This window comes from Podarcis raffonei, chromosome 6 (assembly GCF_027172205.1).
Source record: "Podarcis raffonei isolate rPodRaf1 chromosome 6, rPodRaf1.pri, whole genome shotgun sequence".
Taxonomy (NCBI): domain Eukaryota; kingdom Metazoa; phylum Chordata; class Lepidosauria; order Squamata; family Lacertidae; genus Podarcis; species Podarcis raffonei.
The window spans coordinates 62604118-62618265 of record NC_070607.1 but is presented as its reverse complement, the minus strand read 5'-3'; the positions used below and the strand labels follow the sequence as shown (position 1 = coordinate 62618265).

The 14148-nt window shown below is 44.3% G+C and overlaps 2 protein-coding genes across 10 annotated transcripts in view; one reads left to right on the top strand and one right to left on the bottom strand.

Moving 5' to 3' along the window:
* The first annotated feature begins 175 nt into the window (after positions 1–175).
* C6H1orf74 (chromosome 6 C1orf74 homolog) lies at positions 176–3620 on the top strand. 2 transcript variants are annotated; one of them, XM_053393468.1, is made up of 2 exons: positions 176–531; positions 2439–3620. In XM_053393468.1, the coding sequence occupies exon 2, from the start codon at positions 2538–2540 to the stop codon at positions 3336–3338; it is 801 nt and encodes a 266-aa protein (XP_053249443.1). In that variant the 5' UTR covers positions 176–531; positions 2439–2537; the 3' UTR covers positions 3339–3620. The 2 variants fall into 2 exon arrangements, with proteins under 2 accessions (XP_053249443.1, XP_053249445.1); XM_053393470.1 differs by lacking the exon at positions 176–531 and adding an exon at positions 533–615.
* A 421-nt stretch (positions 3621–4041) lies between these two features.
* Positions 4042–14148, bottom strand: part of TRAF3IP3 (TRAF3 interacting protein 3) — a 33626-nt gene continuing 23519 nt past the window's right edge. For 7 of the 8 annotated variants that reach the window (XM_053393463.1, XM_053393466.1, XM_053393461.1 and 4 more), the window contains exons 11-16: positions 12886–13023; positions 11411–11546; positions 10487–10549; positions 8358–8482; positions 5184–5297; positions 4042–4525 (exon numbers count right to left, since the gene is read on the bottom strand). In XM_053393463.1, the coding sequence (XP_053249438.1) occupies positions 4442–4525; positions 5184–5297; positions 8358–8482; positions 10487–10549; positions 11411–11546; positions 12886–13023 (660 nt within the window). In that variant the 3' untranslated portion in view covers positions 4042–4441. Of the gene's footprint in view, positions 4526–5183; positions 5298–8357; positions 8483–9103; positions 9447–10486; positions 10550–11410; positions 11547–12885; positions 13024–14148 lie in introns of those variants that run through there. The other variant, XM_053393467.1, reaches the window with a different exon arrangement.

Here is a 14148-nt window from a genome sequence, read left to right as displayed (position 1 = left end):
GAAGATCAGCATGTCCCCAAGCAGTTCTAGTGGAACTTGCAGCAGCCATAAAAAGTGCTTGTTGCAACGATGAGAAAACCGGTCCCATACCGCAGATGCTGCCGGACTCCGACTCCCATCATCCCCAGCCACGCCCAGGATGATGGGAGTTGCAGTCCAGTAACACTTCGGAGGCCACGTTTTCCATCCAGGGAGAGCGACTCGCACGCCCCGGGCCAACCTTCGCAGGTGGAGCCTGCCGGCAGTAGCTCCCCTTGGTTTCTCTTAACTCCCGACCGGCCGGATCGGGACAGCTGGGCGGCTCCTACTTGTCGCCGGGCTCGACCCGGGCAGGTCCGCGAGACCGGCGCTCTGCACATGCCCCGGCAGCGCGTCGACCCGCGGGATGCTGCCTCTTTAAGTGCCGCCGCCTACGCGGACGGTGCCCCTTGCCGCGAACTCAGCGTCCGCCTCCTCCGCTCACGCGAGGGAAGCGGAAACGCCGCCCGCTCGCCCGGCAGGGCGCATGCTCGGGCTGGAACGGGGCGAGAGGTGAGTGAGGCGCGTGCAGAGGGCGGAGAGGCGGGAGCCCGGGAGAAGCAGTTGGCCGGCTGCCCGGCGTCGCTTCATGTTCCGGTAGAGGATCCTCCTGTGCACCTGAACTCCGACCCCGGTTGCTCAGGGAACCGAAGGAGATGCAGCATTCCTGTGCAGATAACACGCATAGCCGGTGCTTCAGCAACACACGCATTCACACATGCACACTCCCACCTAGCGGGAAGGGGATGCCCGGCGGGGAAGGAGGGCTAAGAGCACGTTCTGATAAGAGCCCCGAATTTCAGAATTAAGAAATTACCTTCAGGCGTAGTCGCGACTTCAAATTCTTGCAGCTTTTCTCCTTTGCTACAGTTTTATCTTTGGAGATTGCTGGCGAGTTCAACCCCAAGAAGGGGCTGCTTAATTCTGAAAGGCGTTGGGTCTAATAAAATGTTTTGGCTTAATGCACAAGGAGACCAAAGTCATGCATTGCAGTTTGGCTGCTGCTAGGGCATGCGCCTCTAGCTGCGGCTTCTCCTCCCAAGTAACTTTTAAAATTAGAATAGGGCATTAGAACTGTAGAATTGGAAGGGACCACAAGGGTCATATACTATAATAATAATAATAATAATAATAATAATAATATTTGTATGCTGTCCATCTGCCTGGGTTGCCACAGCCGCTCTGGGTGGCTCTCAACAGAATATAACACAATAAAACGCCAAACATTAAAAACTTCCCTAAACAATCTAGTCCAACTCCATGCAATGCAGGAATCTTTAACCCAGTGCGGGGCTTGAACCCATGACCTGGAGATTAAGAGTCTCATGCTCTAGCGACTGAGCCTGTAAAAACACTATTCATTTAAGCGTTTTAGAATTACAAACTTGAACGACCTGGACCCTGTGATCACCTGAGGCCCTTCTTCGTAGCGTCCCCCATGAGAGGTCTGGAGAGTGGCAGCAAGAGAAGAGGCATTTGCAGCGGTGGCTTCCTACTTGCAGAATGCAAATTCATCTGGTGCCTTAGTTACATAACTTTAGGTGCAAAGCAAAAACATTGCTCTTTTCGCAGGCCTTTGGCTAACTAAACAATCTATGGCCTGTTGAACTGTGTGGCAGGGGGTATTCTTTTTGTTTGTTACTATGTGCTTTTGTGTTTTGATACCATCCTATGATCCTCATATGAAGGGCAGTATAGTTAAAAGATCTAGTTAAAAAAGCAAATGAAAGTGCATGTGCCCTGTCCTGTTTTATATATGTTATGTGCACTAATTTAATTGTTTCCCCAAGTCCTTATCAACTCTTGAATAGCTAACAATAGTGGATGTGGCATACTTATCTCTTCCATCGCTGAGACTCCTGACCTCATATTAACAAGAGTCTCTACCCTGCCTTCCCTCCGTCTGTGTCACATGCATATATAATACACGCAGACGGAGGTTAATATTTAACGTTTAGTGAAGTAGGCTCTGCTCTAGGAAAGCTTGTTGGTCTTTCAGGCGCCACCACACATTGTTTTGCAGGGAAAGTGAATCTAGACAATTCAGGTTTTAATGGTGAGATGCCTGTCCAAGTGGATGATCTTAGGTTGAAGTGGTGAATATTTTTATTGGTTGTTGGAAGGTGGGCTGTTTTGCTAGTCCTTGGTGCTGAAGTGGCGCAGAGAGCCTGCGGATGTGGTTTAGTCCTCAATCCCTTTTATAGCCCTTGTTACAGCAGGGCTGATTGATCGGTTTTCATTTTTGTAATACCCGTTTTCCACTTCCAAGATGCAACTACTGTGGCTTAAATGAGGCCACATGCTCATGAAGCCTGAGTTCTACCATAGTTTAATCAAGACACTTTTATCTTTCTAAAGATAAAAAGTGCACTGGTTGTTGTTACTTTAGCTATATTGATTACTGTGATTTTTATTCCTAGAGCCAGGCTGAAGCAGCTGATGGTTAAAGGCCTGATGCAATGAGGTGATTCAGTTCTCTGAGCAAACCCAGTCTAGGACTTCTACCCGCAGGGTTAAGAATGGCTGAGCCCTTCCCTCAACTCCTCATCGCTGCAGCCCGCCAACACCTCAGAATCGGGAAGAAGAAAGTCTTATCCCGCTCAGCCGCCTTGAACCTCGCTGGTGAGATACTGGCTGTAGCCGCCGGCTTGAAGCCAGCTTTCCTGTACGATTACAATTCCGCTGGGACTTCTCAGATCCTAAGCTACGTTCAGCAGCTTCAGACCATCAATCCGCTTGGATGCCGGCTACACATTCTGAGCATAGCTGAAAACGTTCTGATTGTCAACTTGGGGCTGATGCTGCTGTGGTTGGAGACAATCCTGCTTAAGGACAACATCCCCTTTGTTGACGTTTCTGCTTCCAGGACATGCCCTAGCCTTTGTGATCTGGAAGACGTGGGTCTCATCAAAGGCCACCTGTCAGAGATACTGAATCATATTAAAGCCCAGGCAGCAGACACATCTCAGATGCTTTCCTCCAGTGCGGTCTTTTGCTCAAAGTGGAATCTATGCACTCTCTTTGGTGTCTTGCTGGGCTATCCTGCTGCTTACAGTTTCCCTGTTCAGAAGAGCTTTGACAATTGCCTTTCTCTGACCCCACTGAGGGTGTTCACTGTCCAAGCCACGTTCTGTAAGATAAGCAACGATTTTAGAGTACGCTTTTACTCCTTTAGCATCCCAGACCTCTTGTATCCCGTCATGAAAAGAGGCCTTGACGCGTGGTGCGAAAATCTCAAGGATGCTTTTAAAGCTCAGAAAGACTTTGCAGATCTTTGTATTACAAATGAAGTCGTTGCTCTGGCAGCAGTGGCCTTGTAAATGTGGGCTGCAATCCAGAGGCATGCAGCAATGTTTCCTCACGCCATATTTGAGAAGTATTTTGGGGAATATGGCTCACTGCTTAAGAAAAGGAAGTGGGAAAATGGTGCAGCGCTTATTCTATTGGAGTCAGGGGTAGCCAATACGATTCCCTCTAGATATTGATGGAATAAAGCTCCCATCTTCCTTGACAGGAGGCTCTCACTTGCAAATTTCTGTGGGTGTCTATACCCAGACTCAGTGTATATATAGGTGGTATATAAAGCCGCATTTTGAAAGCCATCCTGCATTCAGTCTTCTCAAAATGAAGCCTTGTTAACCCCAGCCACAAATATTTCAGCTGTTTCTTTCTTTGTTTTTAGCAGTCCCAACTCCTAGGCCTGGGATGGGGAAGCTGCAGTTCTTCAGCTGTTGAACTCCATCTCCCAGCCAGTGTGACTACTGGTACAGTCAAACCTCTGTTGTCGAATGTAATCCGTTGCGGCAGCCCGTTTGGCTTCTGAAATGTTCAACAATTGAGGCGCAGCTTCCGATTGGTTGTAAGAGCTTCCTGCACTCGTGGAAGCCGTGTCAGATATTTGGCTTCCGAAAAACGTTAGAAAACGGGAGCATTTACTCCTGGGTTTTCAGCGTTCGGGAGTCAAAACGTTCCAAAACGGAGGCGGCGTTCAAGAGCCGAGGTTTGACTGTATAGGATGATGGAAGTTGTAGTTCAATAACATCTGATGGGACATGGGTTCCCTTGCCTTGTCCTACATGGTCAGACAGCACATAGCTGGATTGTGGGTTTTGAGGTTTCCAAAGCTATGGGACAATTGTGTGATGTTTCCATTCAAAACCCTCTGGAGGGTGGATGCATCAGACAGACACTGTACTTTTTGTATTGTAGCCTTTAATTTTTTTTTAAAAAAAGAATACAACAGCCAAATGAAGCAACATACAAAGCCAAGCAGTCCAACAAACTCCTTTAGGAGATAGCAAAGTTCAAAATTCTGTAAGAAATTAAAAACATGTTTGATACAAAAATAGTCACTCTCTGTAGACAACTCAGAATGCCCAAATGTAAAAACAGTAACATAAGCAAAACTAAAGGTAGGGTGTACTCAGGGTACAAAATTTATTAAGTAGGATACTACAGCTGTTGCCATCACTACCAGTAGGAGAGGAATCCAATGATCCTGCCATCTCTGGGAGAAAAAAAGAGAGAAATCTAATAAGATAAACAAACTAGGGTATAATGTGTCTCTGTAATTCCTCCCTCTATTCGATCAGCTACACTTAGTCTCTCCTACACTTCCCTTTTGTATTTTATTCCAACAAAGTCTGTGGTTCTATTTGCATGGAACGGTGATATTAGTGAATTTTTGGGAGTAGAATATTTCCCCCACTTTGCAAATACAACAAATGAGACTCATTGCATAGATGCTGGAGACTGATTAATTCGGAACTTATCATCAATAAAATACAAGAACTGCCAAAACCGACCACTCTAGTGAACCTGAAAGAGTTGCACTTTCCTGTATCTTGCTGGTCCACGATGGTTGTCCTAGCATTACTGTTTGAGTTTGTGCTGAAATCTAAGACCACTGACTCACATTTTGACCTGACATCATGGGTGTAGCTGGGAGGGGGGCAGCTGCCCTCCCAAATCAATAAAAATAAAAATACATTGCTAACTGAGGTTCTGCCCTTCCAAATCAATAAAAATGAAAATACATTGCTAACTGAGGTTCTGTCCCCCCCCAACAAAAATCCTGGCTACGCCCATGCCTGACGTCACGCTCTATCAACAGACTATATCAACAATGAGGTAGCACAAAGGGGGCATTCAGAGTGAATTCCTACTTTGGTCTTTTTGCTCTGAGGGTGATTGATCTCATCTCGGCACTGCTGTAACTTGGCAAGGCAGCTGCGGTACTCGTCACTCAGAATCTCTAGCTCACAACGGAGATCTATGCACTGGGCAAGAAAGCAAATAAGTGTTTAGTATGGTTGTTCACTCTGGTTTTATCAAATGGTTTTGAGGGCAGCAGTTGCCAATAAGTTTAGTGTGGTGGCACCTTGAGCATCCGTGATCCTGAAGCAGGGTGGTTAGTTCTACTGTCCTAAACCTGGCTTTCTCTCACACCTTACTTCACAGCACATTTAGGGCTTCCTTCACCATTGGCTAAAAACTTCCTTCTTGTTTCAGGCTATGAATAAGGTTAACGCAGCATGTAATGCCAGAAAATGACATTGAACTTGAATGACTTCTAGTTCCTATAAATGTTATTGTGAATGAAGTGTATTGATACAAGTCTTCCTATCCTAATGAACAGGCATGGGGTTGAATTCAACAAAGTCATTGCACGAGCAGAACAACTTCCACAAGTAAACTTTCCCCTGTAAACACCTGCCTGTTTTCTCCCCCCATCCCTCCAGAGCAAGTTTGGGGTCTGTGTGCAGGGAGAGGGAGATTTAGCATTGCATGAGCAGAGACCTTTCCATTTGCACAATCGCTTTGTGGGAGTCAATCCATGGTCTTCAAAAAGCATTCATTGTCAGCTGCTATTCATACAATTTCCCCCAAGAAAGAAATGGTATCCGGTCTCTCCTCCTGACTCCAAGGCCTAGCAAACAGTGGGGTTTGCTGTTTCTACATTAATATATGAACATGCATAGTGCAATTGGATGTGATGTCCTGTCAAGTTGGTTCATGTGCTTTTGACATCACATTTAGTTCAGAATATTGGAGAATACCACGCATGTGCATCTATTTGTAGAAACTTTGGTTTGAAAAATGTGGAGTTTCTAGTTATTGCGAAGCCTTTATTTTTAATAGCCTGAGTCTGTCCCTTGTTTTGTGTTTTTAGCTCTCAAAGCCAATTCATACAAGCATTCAAAGTAGGCACCAGAGAGCCACCTGAACAAACTCTTATCTGCTGGCTGTCCACAACCAGCTAGTCAATAGTATGCAGTTGCCATCCTGGGCAATATTTTTGCATGCTGTGTGCAGGATTTCAAAATGATTACAGATGGTCACATGAATCAGCAGTGATTTGTTTTCTTCAAGCTGACATGTCCTAGAGAATCACAATGTGGAAGTCTGCACATAAGATGTTAGCCTGCTTTTTTTGTTTGGTTGCTGTTCCGTACACGTCCAGGAGGATGCTTCTTCCAAAACAGAAAGAAAACTTACACTGGATGTGGGTCATTAGGATGAGCTCTGACCGATAGGAACATTGCTATGAATATTCATTTCACTGGATAGCTCAGTTGGTTAGAGTGTGGTGCTATTAACACCAAGGTTGCAGGTTTGATCCCCATATAGGACAGCTGCGTATTCCTGCATTGCACGGGGTTGGACTAGATTATCCTCAGGGTCCCTTCCAACTCTACAATTCTATGATTTCTATAAAGCACAGAAACAACAATAACCTCTAAAAGCATCTAAGTCACCTTTCAAATGTCCCTTCTGCTCTCTTGTCACTCAAGTTGCATGTACTCAGAAAATACTCTGTTCCAGAAGGAAGCAATGATCTCATGAAGAAAATGTTCAGAATATTTAAAGACTGTTGAGAATGACTCCTGGCAGGATATGGAATATTTGCCAACAATCAAAATCTAACAAGGGCTAGAATGTCCATTGTTCATATGCCTACAGCCTGTAATTAAAACTCCCACCTTTTGTGTGCCATAGATTTACACTGCTAATAAAATATTTTACAATTGTGAACAGGTCCTTCTAAGAATCTTTTAATAAAATGGTAAACTTGTATATTTTTTGTTTCCTTGAACTATGGAATGCAAGCTGTTTCAAAACTCCGGATATGCAGGTAACAGGCTTACCTGTGTCTCCCTTACCTTTCGGCATGTTGCTTAGAGCAGTGTTAGAAACTGAGATATAAAAGCTAGGAGCTAAATGACACCTTAAACCTAGGTTATGGCACAATAATGGAATGTCTAGGCACACTTTTTTATAACAATACAAAGCTGAAAATGAATGAACTGCAGCTAAAATATTGTGTTCATCTTTTACATGGTCTAGTCCTTCCCTTGTCCACCCCGCTAATATTCGTATGAGGCTTCAGAGAGTAGCTGTAAGTGGGGAGGCAGAAAAAGGTCCTCCTTTCCTTCCACTCTGCAATTTTAATCTGAAATCTTGGCCCCAGTACTGCACCCAGAGCTCAGAAACTGCTTGTGCTAATGAAATTCCCTGACGCAAAGTGTGCCCAGAACAATGGGAGTTTCAAACACTGACTTAGAGCCAAACTAGACATGAGTGCAGTAGATTTAAATATGTTTAAATCTGGGGTATCCAATCACAAGAGCAAAAGGAGGATGGAGGTAAAGTCTGTTAAATCCTCATGTACCTGCAGCACAATCCATGTAGTCTGCATACTCCCAATGCTTTCCAACCAACCACAGGTGAGTGGCTGGGAGAAAGGCAGTGGGGGCAGGGAGCAGCAAGCAGAGGGAAGGTTCTTACTCAATACCTGAGTGCCTCTTTCGCTGATAAACCCAGAATGCCACCACCATGGGTTGCATTCAACTAAGTTATACTCTAAGTAGCTCCAAAGAAATAAATAAAACCGATGTTAGTCATTCCATTAACTTCAATGGGCCTACTCTGGCATTGAGTACTACAGTGATGTAACACAGGTTTGTCACTACCATGTCCAGTTCAAATGGGGACAGGAAAACTAAGGCCTGGGGGCCAAGTTTGGACTATAGGCTGGGGAAAGTCCTGCAGATTGGATAGAACACTCCATCAGTGTTAACGTCTGAATGCAGATGCAACCAATAGGAAAAAGTGGCTGAAAGCAAGACTTTCAAATCAATGTGCTTATTTTTATTTTTATTTTTTAATGAGTTTTCAGCCGTCTGGTTATCAGGTATACACACTGAAATGATGCACACATAGCAGGTATCTGTTGCCATCCAGAGTTTTCGGATCTGCATTGGAAGGCATTTGAAAATAGCAGTTAATCTCCCAATGAGATCCTTTAATCTCATTAGCTGCTTGAGTCACTTCCTCACCTCTTTTTCCTTAGCTGCAAGCTGGGATGTCCTCTTTTGCAGCTGGTCCTCCAGGCTGCTTTCTCTCCCCCCTTCGTGGTCTTTGGACTGTTTGGTTCTGGCTGAGCTGAGTCCAGACCTGCTAGCTACAGAACAAAATGGATACTTTCACAATTCTCTGAGCTATCTGGGAATCTCAGCAGGCATCACAGCACCAGTGTGTTCTCCTCTGTTTAAACTTCATAGTTTAATTTTTTTAAATAAAAAAATCAGCAATGTGGTAAAATCAACAAAGCTGGACATCTCTCCCCAAACCTTATACTGTACTGTATAAAACATTAATGTCTCACATCGAATGTAACTGCTCTGGAGAAAAAACCACTGAGCCTAGAGCTTGCCGATCAGAAGGTCAGTGGTTCAAATCCCCGCGACAGGGTGAGCTCCCGTTGCTCGATCCCTGCTCCTGCCAACGTAGCAGTTCGAAAGCACGTCAAAGTACAAGTAGATAAATAGGTACCGCTCTGGCAGGAAGGTAAACAGCATTTCTGTGCACTGCTCTGGTTTGCCAGAAGCGGCTTAGTCATGCTGGCCACATGACCCGGAATCTGTACGCCGACTCCCTCAGCTAGTAAAGCGAGTTGAGCGCCGCAACCCCAGAGTCGTCCATGACTGGACCTAACGGTCAGGGGTCCCTTTAGATTTACGTAACCCAAGAAAATCTTTAATAAAAACTACTTTGAAAAACAAAAACAAAGTGGACATCAACATTTGAGCAAAAATCATTTATTGTACAAGAAGCTTGCTCCAATAAAAGCTTGCTCCAATAGATACAGCTTCATGCCAACAGAGGAGAAAACTTCTAACAGTTTGATATATATTTCAAGCAGCCTTTTGCAGACCAGTAACAATACACACTATGAGGAATGCTTCTATTTGTGATTCTTAATCTGAGGGCACACATAAAACTAGAGTCTAGATCCAGTCCTATCCTGCGAGGAGTGGTTCTTAGAGTACCAGTCACAAAATCCCAGATGCCCAGAAGTCCCACTACTAGTTTAGATGAGTTCTTTGCATCTCATCTTCGTGAACTGGACTGATTCTGCATCCCATCTGCAAATGGAAGAAACCAGAGCAGATCATAATGCAGAATGTTTGCATGAACCAATTGCTTCTCTCTTTCCACACTGCTTTTCTGTCTCCAACACTCGATTCAGTTCTTCACGAACAATTCAAACAGTTGCATAGGTGTTGCAAACAGTTGCAGACCGCATAGACTGTACTGGTGCTGCAACAACCCCTACTTAGTCTAAAGGACAAGCAGGGAACCAGCACACACTGAAAGAACCTGTGCACTTATTATGGTGGGTTAGGTGCACATCCTTAAATAACTTGCCACCTTCTCCTGCCAGCAGGTATTTTGGACTTAACTTGGGACTGGAAAAAATGCCCATCAGTTGCTCCAAAGGTAGATCTGTTGAAAACCTGAGCAATGCTGTCTCTTTTATTCTTTTGGTAATCAAGTAACCACGGAGTTCTGAGAAATTAAATAAAATCTCTTGATCTTTGGTAGTTTGAATCATCAAATGTGTGCACTTCACAAGTTATGTTTGGGGACAGCTGGCTCCTTTGCAAGTAGGAGTTAACGTGGGAGCACAAATCTCAGCTATTTTTGCAAAGATCAATGTATACAACATTTTCCTGCCTGTGCACCACATGTTCAAATGCTCCGTGTGGTATACATGAGAAGTACATGTTATTTGCCAACATGGGAGTTGTGGTCATATGCAAAAATCCTCTTACACAAAGCATCCTTCATTATGTCATCCCTTACTGGGCACTCTTTCAATGACACAACCTATTATTAAACATAATCAGAAAACTATTGCCACATTCAGATGTACAGCTGGCAACACCCCCTTCCTGTCCCTCTCCACAAGTGACTGTAGCAAAGGAAAACAGCTGTAAAAATTGAAGTATGCCGTAATTATCTCTGTACTCTCAAATATTTACACTTTTATAGGAACCAAATGAATTATACCCAAAGGGATTTTAAATAGGGCTATTATACCATGAAGCACAATGTGTGAATGCTCTCTTTGTGGTCCTGCATGTTCACTGTCAATTTCTTTGGATCACTATGATTTACTTACTGTGCAAATGTTTAATTGTTGCCTCCAGCTGTAGCTTATCTCTTTCTTCACTTCGCAGCTTGCCTGAAATTAACAAAACCATTCAGGAACAACACAGTTGACTCCATGCAGGGTTTTTCCTTCTCCCAAACAGCAGTATTTGCCACCACAGGTGAGAGTTGTATTCAGGTGGAACATGCTCTAGCCCACTGAAATTGAGGGGTCAGCACTACACTGTGGTTTTGCAATTTGTAAATGTTTTCCTTTTACTGAAACTAGAGGAATCAAAAATGTGTTATTGCCGCTGCTCAGATGGGGAATCTGATCTACACATTACATACCTTGTTTGGTATTCCTCAAGCAGCTCCCAGCACAAACAGAAATAGGATCCACGTTTCCCAAAAAGTTATTTTTTCCTGAGGAAGTGATCTGACTTTGACTTCTTGTACATTGCCTGAATATATTTTACATGGCAGGCTCTATATGCATATTCGAAACAAAAAATAAATACCCACATGTTCAGGGAGGTATGCAGTACAATCGTCCATATGACTGAATGCATACAGAGAATTGCTTGCTCACACGCATCTCTATCCCAGCATGTAGAAAGCTAGCACTTTTGGTAAGAAGTATCCTCAAGTCTAGCTTCCAAGTAGACATTAGAGTCATCTTTCAGACAAGCTATCTACTCTGCCCATTCAGAGGAGGTACAGCTGTAAATAAGGGCTGTGTCACTTGTTTCTCACCAACATTTGAATCACCTTCTTCCCCCTAAAAATAACTGACTGAAACCTAACAGTTGACACTATGCTCAAAACAGCAGGTTAGTTCTAAGAGTCATGTATTTATTTATTTTTGGAAACCTGTAACTTTTCATTTTCCTGCTCTGCCTAAGACCCAGATCAGTCAGCATCCAATCTCCTGTTTCCTCTACAAATGTCTTACCTTCCACTACACTGAGACACTCAATTGTGACCTTGTAGTCTTCCTGCAGATTATTAATTCTGGAATAGAGCTGGGCACGTTCAGTCTCAGAGCTCTGCAAGGCTTGGTGCAGCTGAAAGTTCTGGTTGTCGGACCACTGCAGGTAGCAAACAGCCGCAATAACAAGGAACTGGTTAGCAAAGAAATAACTAGAGAAAGGCTTGTGGGAATTATTGTGGAGGCACTTACCTGACATTCCAGCAGGTGAGCAGTTGCTGCTCACCAGGAGGGAGATGGGAAAAGGAACAAGGTGGCAAGTGGGGGGATGGTGTGGTGCAAGCGCAGCAACAGAAGCCCCGAACTGGCCTGCTGTACTGGCATAATGAGTCACTATTCTCAGCACAGCAGCTATGAACTAGACCATCACATTCAGGATGAGGTCTAACATGGGCCCAGGATGCTTAAAGGATCATTGTCTCCCATCCTTCATCCTGTCTGCTCCATAAGATCAGAAGGAGAGGCCATTCTCTGTGTCGCAACTAGGATATGGGTATGGCTGATGACAACAAGGGATAAGACCTTTTCAGGGACTGCTGCACTGACACTTTGGAATACCATAAAATGCAGATGGCCCCTTCTCTAGTTGTTGTTTTAGGATGGTGATTAATTTTTTGGTTTTGTGTGATGCTTTTGCCTACTAAGCAGGGCTTTTTTTCCAGCTTGAACACTCCTCTCTAGGCTGCTGTGGCTGTGGTGGGAGCTCTCTAAAAAACAAGGTCAACAAGTTCCTACACATCTTTTTCTAGAAAAAATGCCCTGTTGCTAAGTATTATCTGAGGCCATTTTTATCAGTGATCTCTGTTGCTCTTAATGCTGCATATTTTATGTATTTTTATTGTTGTTTTAATATTGTATTGTGATTTTTAATGGTTGTAAGCTGTCCTGAGAGGTGCATGGGCATTAAAAGGGCAGGAGAGGGCTAATATAGGTTGAGCAGTAAATGTGTATAACAACTATCCATTGCGCATATTCAGGCCTCAAGCGTATAATCTGCCTGTGAATAGAGAATTGTGCACCTTTCCCAGTCATTATACATAGTCGTCAACAGGTCTTCAGAAATGTACATATTGTTTTATATGTAGATTATATTTTCCAATAAAATATCAATATTAATTTTTTTTTGAAAAAACCATGTATCAACTGAAATTTGTACAGTCTCCGTTCATTACGCATGCTATCAACAGGCCCTGGGAAATATGCATATCTGCACTGAATTTTGTACATTCTCCAGCCAACACGCATAATCCCCAGCAGGCTTTGGGGAATGTGCATTTCTCAGCAACAATTCGTTCATTCTCTGGCCATGACTCACCCTCTCAAGAATCCTGTGGTGTTAGCCACTATTATTCCTATTTTAAATTCTGACTTTGAGAACTGATTGCCAGACTTGCTGCTGTGCAAGGAAAGTTGGTCTCACAGAAGGACAAGGAAGCTACCTGAAGTTTGTTCTCCAGGACATGAAGATTGTTTTCCAGTTCAATGTGCTTGTCAGTCAGCTGGCTCCAGTCTTCATTTAATGTCTTGTAGTGTTCTTTCCAGAGGGCACAGTCTTCTTCTGCAACAGCTAGGGCTCTCTAGGAAGAACATGGTCACATGTAAGGGTGAAAGTCGACAAGCATGCCTTCTCGACAGCAACAAAGGGAGCAGGTGGCGTGGATAAAGCAAGCTGTGATCTCCATGGCTTGGGATGGGAACTCAAGAGGTCAACTGTCTCAGGTGGCAGGACTAGAGCCAACAGGAGGAGATGGCACGGAAATGAAACTCCCTAACAGTGTTCCAGGAGGAGCTGGGCTCTCTCCTTTGTTGAGGAAATTTAAGCAGAGGTTAGGAGGCTCTCAGGCATGCTGTAGTTCCAGGCTAGCTGAGGGTCTAAGGGCCACACTGTCTCATTCTGGCCCCGCCACAGGCCATAGGTCAGCAGTGGGGGTGGCCACAAAGTGTATGTGGCTAACTCACAGTGTTGTACATACATGCACAGAGCACAAGTCTCTCTCACACAGAGGCAGGCACAGAGCTCCTCTTCTGATTGATACAGATCAACAGAGGAGCAGGGGAAAGCTTTCCTTCCCATCCTAGCACTGGGCAGGGCCCATCCTAGCACCACAATATCACTGGCCAGAGATTCCGCTACTGCACTCAAAATTGGTGGCTGTATGGAGGGGTGGGAACAGACCAAGCCCACAGGCCTCCTAATATAGGAGTGCACTGGGCTAAATTACCTCCACAATTCTGTGATTCAACCTGGTGTAGATGGAAAACACCACACTCATTATAACACAATGGAACTTCCCTTCCATCTCTTCTGCCCCTCCCAAAAAAATGTTCCTGGGGTTTCCCAAGAGGGCAGAGAAGTTCTGTCATGCAACTCAATTTTTGTCTTCTTTCTGTCTGCATTTATTTGCTTGTGCCACAATAACTGATCTGTCCCTGAGATTTATGGATGTGGATACCTTAGGCTAACCTTAATCCTCTCCCCACTGCTGTTTTCCTTCAAGATGTGTGCTATTAAAGAGAGCTTCAGGTATTTGCCATTTTCAAATTTACTTCCAGAAATACTATCTGGCAACCTCAGAAGCAAGAGGGGAATCATCATCACCAGACACATTGCCCCCATTTCTCTGCAACAAAGCAGCAGTTGATATTTTTGCCTGAAGGAGGGCTGGATGAAACAAAAGCTCAAACATTTCCGTCAACATATC